The sequence below is a fragment of the Mya arenaria genome, chromosome 12, assembly GCF_026914265.1.
Source record: "Mya arenaria isolate MELC-2E11 chromosome 12, ASM2691426v1".
Taxonomy (NCBI): Eukaryota; Metazoa; Mollusca; class Bivalvia; order Myida; family Myidae; genus Mya; species Mya arenaria.
The window spans coordinates 45,225,991-45,238,868 of record NC_069133.1 but is presented as its reverse complement, the minus strand read 5'-3'; the positions used below and the strand labels follow the sequence as shown (position 1 = coordinate 45,238,868).

Genomic DNA, 12,878 nt, shown 5'->3' with positions numbered 1-12,878 from the left:
AAAGCCGTTTATTAAAAAGACTGCTAACCCTGTTTTTCAAACGTGTTCTTCAACTTTCTTTTAAACATATTTATTCATTAAAATATGCAAGTGACAACATGTATTTCATTCTAAATATTTGAGAATTTGATCGGAAAAAAGATCAATAAGCTTAAAGCTTATAAAGATCATCTTCTTCAACTTTAAAGATGAATGATCGAACATTGGCTTTCATACAATACAACTTACATACGAAATAAAAACGCTCGAACATAAATACGATGTCATATCATCGTTCAAATACATTTTTGAACTGATTGTCGTTGATATGTAATACGAACTTCCCAAAACATTAACACAACATTTAACAGATAACCTGACGAGTTTTACCCCACCCTCGCCTCAAAATGTGTCAACAACATAGCGTGGTCTTCACTCTTTACCTGGCAAACGACCTGTCTTAAGCGAATCAGAATTATCTCCGACAGTGATGGTTGACTGAATACACATGTAGCATGAAACAGACTTTAAAACTAAGACTCTGCTTTTAATCAAATGAAAATCCACAATTGTTTAGCTTACACATTCGACCTTTCGAACTTTAATTCAATAAATGGCGGCGTGGTATATTGGTCATGTATTCATGCGGTTTAATTTAAAGTGCTTTAATTAAATTTCATTGATTTCTGTTCATTAAATGTTTGCGTATAAAACGAGTGAATAATTAACGATACAAAAATATCGGTCTAACACTTGATTAAACAAATTCCCTCTATCCATTTGATGTTAATATGCCCTTTGTTCAACGAACTTAGTAGTTGTGTACCTAGAAAACACTGTATAAATAGAAATATTTGTTAAGATGTATTCTTTCAGTTGCTGTTAAGCCCAACTGAGCAATGTTTCACTGATATACCTAATCATTTATCAAAAACATTTGTATAAAGAAACGACTTTGATTAAACCCTTGTTTAAATGTATTCTCAATTTCTAATTTTTAAGATATTTTGAAATTTAAAAGTCTTAGATGTGTCATTGAAAAAAAACGTTTTACGCGATTTAATGTATTATATTGTTTTATATACCATATCACTATTATTTTCATTTTTGACCTTATGTGATGTTATATAATGTAAGAACCGAACACTCGGTCAATTTATTCGAATAAACTTTGTACACATGTTTCGAGAGCCAACAAGCTCATGTTGAGCAAGGCCCATAACTCTGACTTTAATATTTATTGTATAGCTTATGTTAGAACCAAAAACACATTAAAATATCAAATTAAACTCTGGATACATGTCATTTTAGAATTAGTTGTTATAACGAAATATATATATATATATTTCTCTTTCGCATTATAAGTCCTATACTCATTGTTTCTATGCGAATACATTATTTCTATATGTGTTCATCCACATAATTAATATACACAAAGTAACCCTTTGGACTCTCAGATCCTTGCTCCGGAATCAGGGTTGTGAAAAGTTCCAAAGGATGCACTCAAGGCGGTTTGAAAGTAAATGTTAATGTTATTATTAATCATGAAGTCAATGCATATTGCAAAATGATGAAACAAAGAGTACTAGAAGCCAAAAAACATAGTTGGATCGTTCTTGAACAGCTTCTGATACTGGTCTGTTTAGGATGGTTGCGGCGACGTCCAATGAGCCATTATTAGGCGCTGCCGTCACGTTGAGCAGTTCACAGACGAGCGGGTAGATGTCCACAAGGTTGAAAGTTGCTGAGGTGTAGCCAACCTTAAACATATATACAATCTCAGTCAGTGTTATAAACATTCATTCGAATGAGTGTGTAACCCCTCCCCCCCATTCTCCGCCTTTTGGTACGGTGGATTCAGGACTATTTGGATGGAATTCCGGATACCGAGGCTAAGTATGCTGTTAATATTCTAATTCTGATTCCATAAAAAACGACGTGATAAATTACGTCTTAAATGCTATGTCGGAGGGCAATATTTTGCATCAAAGAAGACTTGATATGATTGTCGAAAGTCCTATTTTTTCATCTAGCCTTGTCTGAAAGCAATTTATTTACAGTTTAAGAATCTCTGAAATAAGTTCACAATTTGTTGTGAGTTATTGTTATTTGTATTGATAAACGACACAGTGGTAGATATATAAAAACAATGTCAACTAGATTATCTGTTACTCAGTAGACACTAGCATGGCAACACAAAATGAAAGTATGCGAACAAAGTATGGGAAAATTAATACTGAGTAAACATATCGCAAATAAATATGATTGTTGGCGTATAGTACAAAATTACGTTATAGTAGAATAAATAAGTACAGAGGAGTTTGTGGTTTTTAAATTTCACAGTAAATAGTATGCTTGTCTTTGAAGTTTCAGACCTGTCTTGTAATGTTTAAGAAATGAGGAAATGGTACAGACAAGAACTAAGCTGTTCAGAACTTAATATCCAAGCACATATCATGTTTTAATGAAGAAAGTTGGTGCCATGCGAAGCTGTTCATATATATTTTGACAAATTTGGTGACATCAGAGCTGTTTCGTTTATTATGAAAATAAACATTTCCTTCTGCTGTCAGTTGAACAACATTTGTCAATCTAGAACAAGGACGCAAATCCAGTTCTATGATGATCGTCAGCATTGTGTTATCAGCCAAAATAATCTCCACCCAGCCATCCTCCTAGCCGACGTCAATAACCTCGATACTCTCTTGTTCTTTTTTGCAAGGAGTGCTTAGACTTTCTGCAAATGTTCAAACAATTATCAATAAATTTAAACCTTGAATAAGGCGTTGAGTAATCTGATATGAACAAGTTAGTATTTAGATGTCATTTCATTCGTTTAATTTAAAATATAGCGGTATTTATTTGGGTAAATGCATTTTGAAAATGTATAAAATATGAAAGAATCCATACCTTGGTGATTTTGCAAGCAACAGACACCATTGTTTTCTGGTGCGACTTAAAAGCCACCTTGAGGGGGGCATGGGCAGCTTTAGATGGTGAACAATGGCCTGTCAAAGGTGCATGTGCTGTTGAGGTAAACAGTGAGCTGTTACAATGACTTTGGATTATTTTGGAGAATGAGGAATCAGTCTTCCAAATAAAGTCTCTAGGTGGTAGAGAGCGAACAACTTTTAACTTGCTAAATTTAGTCTCATCATAGACCTTTGCCAAGATGATATAATTGCCATCACTGAAAGTCAACTTGGCTCTCAAAATATACCATGTTTCCACAGGCAACAACTTTGACCTTCAACAGACTAGGTTATGGTCTACTTGATTTTTCAAAGGCTTTTTTGATGGGGGAAATCTGCAAAGAAGTATGTTGCATTTAACATTTATCTAGTGTATTAACTAAATTATTTACAAATAGTCAGCACAAGCCAAGGATTTTTAATCTCAAAATTGAAGAATTTGAGGTTCATTTATAGTGCTACATATGTTTAACATTCAACATGACAGTATGTTACAGACTCATTAACGGTTTTATTAATTTTACAGTCAAACCAAATCTTATACAGACTTATACATGTACATTACGCAATAAATTTGCACAAGAACTGTAGTCGGGTGATATTGTGAAAAGATATATGCACAATTGGTTAAAATTTTGAAAATTGTTACACTTGCAGAAAATATAAATATGATTGACAAAAGCTCAGGACCCAGTCTGAATTATTCCAATTTGGTCGCTAAGTTCAAGATGGCCGCCATTACCGTATTAAGGTTAATATATAGTTGTGGTATTTAGTGTGACCATGATTACTGCCTTGTTTAGTGATGTTAAATGATATAAAGATGTTGAAAGAAACCTATTTCAAATTTCATACAAATAATCCTCAGAAACAGGATTTATGTTGCCCTGGAAACAATAATTTCCCTAAATCAAGATTTATTTATCGATTTTCAGGACCAAGAACCCTATATTTTCACAAGTTTGTGCTTATTTCAAAGCATTGGCATCCATTCATATCTAAGATAATTTAATTTCTCTAGATAAGTCACACATTTAAACAAATAGAGACGTATATTGCTCATGTCCCCAAAGTACCTTAAATTAGCATGCTGAATTTACTACTCCACAGTCAAGGCCATTTCAAGGTTAAAGTAACAAAGATGCCAAAAAATGTGATTTCCTGTTTAATGTTCTTGTATTACGCTTATAGAAATTTGTTTATATCCAATTTGTTTATATCCAATTTGTTTATATCCAATTTTGGATGTCATACATGTAAATTGAATATGACTTTTTATGGAATCTTTAACAATATTAACCTAACTAACCTGTTATCATTAGGATATGGACCCTCTCAGGATATACCGAATATGTACGCCAAATCCGGTATGGCATACACATGGCATTAACAGTGTGTGTATACCACGTGATGAATTACGTCATATATGCTACGTCGGAAGGCAAAAGTTTGCTTAAAATGAACACTTAAATCAAAGATAACTTTTCATTAACAACACCATTTTAAATGAAACAAAGGGCAGTCTTTGGCGCTTAAAGAGCCCCGCATTTGTACTTTTTTCCGAAATTTGATGAGGTCATTAGTTTCATCAAACACTTCGACAAACCTGTTTCCAAAATAATGTTTTGACAGTGCTCTGTCAGACGGCCGTATTGTGAAAAGGGTTTGTCGAAGTGTTTTAAGAAACTAAACTCGCAATCAAATTCTGGTAAAAGACCGAAGGTTGGGCTCCGTAAGCGGCGTAGACTGCGCTATGTTTCATTTGAAATGATAAAGAAAAAGTGAAGTTATCTTTTTTCAAATCAAAATATTGCCTTCCGACGTAGCATTTATGACACAATTTATCACGTGGTATACACACACTGATTCAGTAGTTGTCTAGTGATAGAGCTGCACATCTATTTAGTTGCTTTTGAACTGGCTCTATAGTTGCCCAGATTTGCAGTATTTGGCTCTAAAAATGTCTCATGTGAGAAGCACATGGGTTTATTTGGCTATGCATGGTAGCCATAATTTGGACTTTTCTGGGTGGACTTTTGAAGAGCCCGTCTCGGGCTTGTTTGATAATAAGTCGGCTTTACTGTAACCACAATTTGGATACAAAACGTTGCTGGATACCTATTGTGACCTATTGTGTTTACAAGAGACAAATTAAAATTGCGCCCGTATGGGGTTTAAGGAATTCAGTGGACTTATAAAAACACGTTTTGTTTTTCAAAATACTATTTCGACCTGGAGAGAAATGTTTATTGCTTTATTTGGTACTAGAATATTAGCACATTAGGTTGGAAAAAACACAAGTTGGAGTTAAAAGGTGATACTTCCGGCTGAATTGGCTCACATGAAACTCACAAAAATATTTTACATGTAAATTGTTTGGACCCCTGGATGCGCTAAAGTACCTGGTCATTGAATGGTTGACTTGACTTTTGATATAAAAAAAGAGACGAACTATGATAAAAACTGTTTGATTTTGTTATCAAATGTTATGACGTTTTCAAATAAAACGAAGATATAAGTAATAGCGCTGTCGATGATTGTCATATTTGCATTTTGACATTCAAATGATTTTGACCTTGATTTTAAAATGCGTAGTTGTATACATGTTGAAATACCAGAAAGAATAAAACTAATATTTATTTATGACAGTTCCTCTTTATAATATTAAGGGTGATGGCGGCTTTCTTGGATAATGGCGACCATCTTGGACGAACTTAAGGTTGGTCCTGAACTTTTTTTACCTTAAAATGCATGTTTCATTTTTAACCAAAAGTGCACAGTTTGGTAAAATTTGTCAAAATATGACTGGACTAATAGTCCTGTATCAAATTAGAAGTTTTCAAGCTATTTAAAATTTAATAGAACTCCTTCAGCTAATTTATTATGAAAGTGTGATGGTTGTATTTACAATTTAATAGCGTAACTTTACATATAATTATTAATTGTTAACTAAGACAAGTGCTACTGTGTCATTGACGCAAACTACCATTAAACCTTGTTTTGCACAACTATCCATTTTGATCAGAATACATGCCACTCTCCACCAGTCATGCCAAAACACGGAATTTCCAAGTTCATTTTTAAGAACAAAGAGCATTTCAATAATACAGGTAATGACATTGCAAGCATTTATACAAATTTATTAATAAGGGATTATAAATAATAATAAACTTGAAGTAATTATATGAATCAGCATTGTCCTCTTGGTGAGCATTTTCTCTGTTGGTGCAACAGGAATAAGATTTACCTTTTGCGTTTTATCTTTTAAGAATTGTTGGGATAAGAGTGAGGTTTGTGCACATAAACTGGATTAAACCCCCAGTAAATTTACATTTTACTGACCGTTCCAAGGCGGTATCTAACAATGCTTGATAAACATACCATTTATTTATATATATATAGTATTTATGCACTGTGCTGTTTGTAGAGTTTTGTGCTGTTCTATGTTTCTTGTTTGTGATTTTGTGTTCTATGTCTTTGGCGTTTGCCCATTGCCACTAAACCGGGTTTATGTTTAAACTTTTTGCTACTGAGCATATTTCTGTAGCTTTTTGCATATATATTATTAAAAAAGGTATTTTTCCTCACACCTTCACCTTAATGCTACTCTAAGCTACAACGTGTAATCAAATGAAAACCTGTTTTGTATAGTATGTACAGAACACATGAATAAATCATAATGTATACAGTACTAACATATATCTAATGTAAATCTAAGAGAAAAAAAAGTGTGGGCCACATTAACACTAGCACTGTGCTTTAACCAACTGAGCTTTCTTGATGGCCGGTTCTTGCCAAACATACTACACACCTCCCTTATTTACCCTTGAGACCGACGAAGACACTCATATGCATGTCATTTATCGCTGCCACAATTACAGTAACCATGTGGGAAAAAGTGCGCCTGGTGAGTGGCTCGAACCCACGCCACAAGAACACAAAAACGACGCTCTAACGAATTGAGCCCAACCCGGACTGCTAGTTTTTATCCACACACTACATATCCCAAAAACTGTAACAACGACAACACTAATGTTTACTGTCATGAAATATTGCCAAATACTAATTTAATCATTTGTAAAACCAGTAAAACATTCAATCAATATCTTACTCAAACTGTGAGGGAAATTGCATTAACACCGTTATACTATTTCTTGACCAGCCCATTTGCATGGTTGACATTGTACATGTATACTTGCAGCAAATTTACAAACAGCGAACATATTTTACAGTCTTACTGCATTGAAAACTTCCTAAACGGCTGCGACCAAATGGCTGTACGAGAACACTAAATAGTAAGATTACTATTGAATGAAAATCATACGAGACTGTTAAATTCATTTTTCTAAAAGATAATATTTCAACTAATAAAATTAAATTACAAATTGAAAGTAATATAATTGATAAATCAGTATTTATACAATATATGTTCTTAATTATCGTAAAAAGAATAATAAATAACAAACCTTTTCGCTCTATAATTATATTTTCACTGCCAATCGTAACAATTCGGTCAATCACCGGCGAGTTTCGGGATAAATGATTATACCGAGGTTATATTTTATAATGATCGAGGTGTTAAAAAGAAGATCAAGCAATGTTGTGTAAACATACACTGTGTTTTTAAACCGGAAACGAATAATGTACTCCCAGTCTTAACATTAAAAACATGTACTAATTAATGAACTTTCAACTCTGAGTACTAGAAACGACCTCAACATACATTTTTTTCGACATTGTAAAGCGCCCTTTACATATGAGGTTGTTTTCCGAATATCCTAAATGGTCTAGCTTGCAATTAATACAATGTCGCTTCTTATTTACATCATTGCTTATTAAAGGTGTAATTACCATGCAATAATAATAATTTTAGCTTGCGTTGGGCTAAAGTACAACATAGGCATTCACTACCAGGAATTCAATTACTATACTCATTATTTCAGAAAAAGCTCCGGGATACCGTGCCTACATATGTATGTACGGCTCGCTAGGGGTTTTACAATTGAGTTTTGATATACAAAATATAATTGAATATAAAAGAAAATCAAGCATTAATGGATTTTTTTATCAATATATATACTAAATGGTGTTCCGGTTTGCAGCTCCATTAATCGCTATTCCGAATATAAAGGTATTCAGAATTCCAATGTGGGGAGGGGTAAAGGGGTCGGGGGGTGATGGGGGAATGGGCTGACACTTATATTCTTTAGAATATCTGCAATCTTTCTTTACCATCGATTTCGGCTAAAAATCACTGTTTCACTGACTATCTTTTATGTTTCAGATTTGTGTCTACATGTATACCGAACCTTTCAAGGCTATAACAGCTATATTATATTCGTGGTCTATAAAGTATTGCCAATTCTAACCTTAAATTGTCATCAACACTAAGGTAAGGGGTTAGACACCAGATGGTCCCTAAATCGGCAAATACAATATTTCCACAAGACAAGCCTATACTTGTCAATACCAGTTTATAGTAGGCCGATACTACATTTTTTTACATAATTAGAAGAGTATTTTTTCGCTGTCTCAGCTGAGTTCAAAAACAGCGCATAATGGTTTCCCAGTTCAGTTTTTGACTTTTTTTTTTAAAATTCTTGCAATTGTATCATCTGGTTTCTAGCCCATTTATATCACTGTTTAGAAATCAAGGTTTAGAAATAAAACCATTTAAAATTGAGTGCTATCTTGAATTGTATTTCTATTTGTTACCTTAATGTCCGGACCCCGGGCGTAGAAGATCGGCTTCATGGACATTAGCTCATTATCGTACCCGTGTCCACCCTGGTCGGAGGCGTACCAGTACTCGGAGGCATTCTGTCGGATATGTATCATTTGGATATACATTTTGTCAACACGAATGGTTATGATACTATTACATAATTGAAACCTAAGTCAAAAGTATGCATAATAATGTGAACAAGGATAACATGAGTAGTTTAGATTTCAACAAAGTATCATAAAACACGTACTGTGGTCCACCTTTAAATCTTTAATAAATCTGAATTTTGAACCAAGTCTAAAGAATCTTATGGCCTTACACCATCGACTTCATTTACTGGATAGACCCGTGTTACATATATTGAGCAATCCGATTAGCTACATCGTTCTTTGATACACCAAAGACCAGTGTTGTATACCCCTGGCCTCAATATTTAAAACATTCTTATAACAGGACCAATATAAGCTCACTATTTTTGTTTTGTTTTGGATGGAACGTACCAATTTTAATTATCTAGGACATACAAAGGCAACTATTTCTTTTTTTGTAAAAAAAAAAGTTAAAATATGTCATTGTGCTCATTAAAATAAGATACATACGCTTGTTAATCTTAAGATGTTTCGTGAAATTGGGGATGGTAAATATACGATGTATTTTAAGTACTTAGGTACCATGACAATAGTCCATCCTTCATCCGCAATGGCCACTATGTCGAGTATGCGGGGGTTGTTTGAGAAGTGAAACCGAGTTGGGACGTCCTCTCTCATGTACACAGACATGTGGGGCGCCTTGGAGAGGTTCCGGTACACTTCATCTCGCATATCCGGCATAACCAGAAGATTCACCACGGCGCCAAGCGTCGGCGTCTCCTTTATTGCATTGTGATCGACATAATCAAGTATGTCTACCATACGCTGGTCCGATGTGTTGGCCATACCGTGGTCACTGGTGACAATCACATTGACGGACGACCAGAGATTGGCGGCGTCAAACCTTGAAACGAGGTCTTCCAGGACTCCGTCCATCTCTTCCACCTTTGCAAGCGTCTCAGCTCCATAAGGCCCGAAATCATGCCCCGTGCTATCTGGCTCTTGAAAGTGCAGCAGTACCAATTCTACCGCAAATGAAGTATTCGTCAACCACTCGATCACCGTATCCAGACGTTCCGAAAACGGGATGGACTTGTTGTAAGCCGTATAGAAATTCGGCCGGTATCCCATGATTTCCGCTTCGCTCCCAGCCCAATTGTAAACCGCGGTCTTGAGGCTTTGTCTTCTCGCCGTAACCCAGATCGGCTCCCCGCCCCACCACTCGTTCTCCTTTGCGTTCCGGGGCGAAAAAGTACGTTGGGTTGTCGGGTCGTACATGTAGTTGCCAACGATACCATGGTTCTCCTCGTATAAGCCTGGAAAACAAAGTTTGAACTTATGGACATTGGACGCTAGCATGACACAGTATTTTTGTCTGCACCCAAACATGTCTGTGTAATGTGTGACATTTATTGATTGCGAATATCATGCATTTAATGTAGTAACTTTGATATTATGCAAAGAATATATTTTGTTTGTTTTTGGAAAAGTTTTAATACTTTTCCTGATTAGTAGGATATGTACATGGGTATACGATATCATAATTAGCGATGTTTATATATCATCTGTTAAATATAACAGATATCTAACCCACTTCTGTATTGTTTTAATAACATTTTAAGTATACAATGTATTTCATACACTGCAACTAGAATCATTGTGATGTATGAAAATAGGATGTGTTGGGGGGGGGGGGGGGGACAAGAAACACAGCAGATTTGCATTGTACGTAGTATTGATATTATGAGAAATAACATTAATAAAGTACTTAAGGTACATGTAGGACAATTGTTCTCTTTAATTAAAGATGCATTCTTAAAAGGATGAATATTATCGAAAACAATGGTTCTAGTTAAGGATACCGTGTTAAATTTGAAAGAAAGGTGCCTAAAGCACGGTAATTCTACATTATGTGACCAAAATTGATCACTGTAATTTTTTAGCTCTTACCAATCATTTAATATTTGTGCGTTTTCCTCTATGGGATACACGGTTACAATCTTGTTACCAGTAAACAAATTCCCCTAAATGCATTATTTAGTAAGAAGTTGTATCAACCTAAATATATGTTTGCTATACATGTATATATGTATTGATTTTGAATTTGAGTGTCACTTTAAAGCATACCCTTGATTAGACATCATTCATTGTAGTTTTTTTATGAGTTACTGTATCGGGTATCGAAACATTTATTTAAATAATGGTTTTCATGCATATGATTCTCTCGTCATTTCTTGCTATTCTAGACACCAAATGGTTCGAGCTATGTATCATTAACGGTTTGCGCTGTGTACATCTTTTACAACTTAGTGTCAACACGATTTAATTGAATTGCAAAATATGAACATCACTGCACGAAAGAGGATGAGAGGAAGTGAGATTATACTTCACAGTCCAATAAATGAATTGACTAAGTCAATAAGCTGGTTTCTTAGGTTACGTTGCTTCGGTAAGGCCATCATGTCTTCGCTCCTTTGCCAACGTTCCTTGGCAACTCCGCCCCCGCCCCCCCCCCCCTCCCCAACCTTCGTGCCTTCTTACTTTTGTGCCTTTGCCGTCATCCTTTTGCGTCTACGCCCATCGTGTTACGGCAAAGATACGATGGCTCTAATGGAACACCGTTATATAAGCGAGAAACCATTTACGAACTTCGCCAATCGCTTTCGCAATCCCTTTTTGTAGTAGCTATATACATAAACATAATATACTAGTATACAGTTGGAAAATCTTTACCAGTAGCAATGGTGTAATGACTGGGGAATGTTTTAGAAGAGAAAACGCCGGTAAGGTATTCCGCCCGGCTGCCCATTTTGGCGAACTCCGTAAAGTTTGGTGTCCTTGCACGCTCAATGTAGTCCCATCGAAAACCATCCATGGATACCAGGAGCACTTTACTTCCGGTAACAAGTCCTGGACCCCAGAACGCCACACAGGCACAGATATATAGTGTAAAGATAGACTCCATCAGGAACCAAATGATGTGCCCTATTTAACACTTTACTTCTGATATCTAAAAACACATACAGAAAAAAAACGGTGATTCAAGGTAGAATTGATCAAGTACTTAACAGCGCGTCCTAGTTTACAAGTTTTAAAGGCGATCCGATTTTGTATTTAACGTGATTTAGTTGAATGAGTTCGCATTTCAAGTATGAATCAACTGGGTATTAGCGAGATGAATACGTTTGGTGCACACAGTGGTATTAATTGTATGAAAGACCCGTGGTGAGTTTCCAACTGATCGATTTCAACTTCACGTTTCCAACTCCATTGAAGCCCAATGATACAGTCTGTGTAGGTTGTCTAATGTGTGTCCCGGATGTGTGACAGGGGTTATACAGACGTAGATACAACTGCAATACATGTTAATATTTACACCTCAACTTCCATTCACTAAATGAACTGCCTTTCGGCAATTGCGTTTATCAATCGATGAACGCATCATCGATGTTCGGATCGCAATTCATCGCATAACAATATATATGTGTTTATTTTTTATCTTGTTATTGTTTATATTATGTCAGCAGGTGCGGCAAAATATAAATTAAAATTTTAGAAAGTGTTAAATTATGATATGTTAAATGTATCGTTGCCATAAGTGTTTCAATTTTACGTTTAAAAGTGATTTCATGTGGTTGATCTTTTCCCGCGTTATCGTGACACCATTTGATAAGATGTTTCCGATTACAGTCGGGTCGTTCTATTTACAGAAAGGATTACTGAAAGGTTTTCTGAAATGAAAAAAAGTACTTTTTAAACAGTTCTTGAATGAAATAATGCACTATTGGTGTAAATATAAGTAATGAATTGCGGGATTGATGTCATTATTTAATTGACTCGCTTCAGAAAACCTAGACTTCGAAAAAAATAAATACATAATTGTAACGAAAATTTATTCAGCACTATTCTAAAGACTTATATCATGCAGATTATTGGCCGCTTTTAAGGGTTCGATAAGTTCCCATTGAGGCTGTATTTGAACCCTACGGAAATTCCACCAGCCCCTGATTGATCCAATATATTATATAGTTAACTGTTCGCTGCTATAACTTTTTATGTTCGTATTACCAACACATTATTACCACAACCACGTAATTACCACAACCACATATT

At 35.2% G+C, this 12,878-nt stretch overlaps 1 protein-coding gene across 1 annotated transcript; it reads right to left on the bottom strand.

Annotated features, from left to right (window-relative positions):
• Positions 1-1,121: 1,121 nt before the first annotated feature.
• LOC128211166 (bis(5'-adenosyl)-triphosphatase enpp4-like) lies at positions 1,122-11,947 on the bottom strand. Its single transcript, XM_052915622.1, has 4 exons — positions 11,499-11,947; positions 9,348-10,081; positions 8,667-8,771; positions 1,122-1,739 (listed from the first exon to the last, which is right to left on the bottom strand). Exons 1-4 carry the CDS (start codon positions 11,728-11,730, stop codon positions 1,530-1,532), a joined length of 1,281 nt encoding a protein of 426 aa, XP_052771582.1. The 5' UTR covers positions 11,731-11,947; the 3' UTR covers positions 1,122-1,529.
• Positions 11,948-12,878: the final 931 nt, after the last annotated feature.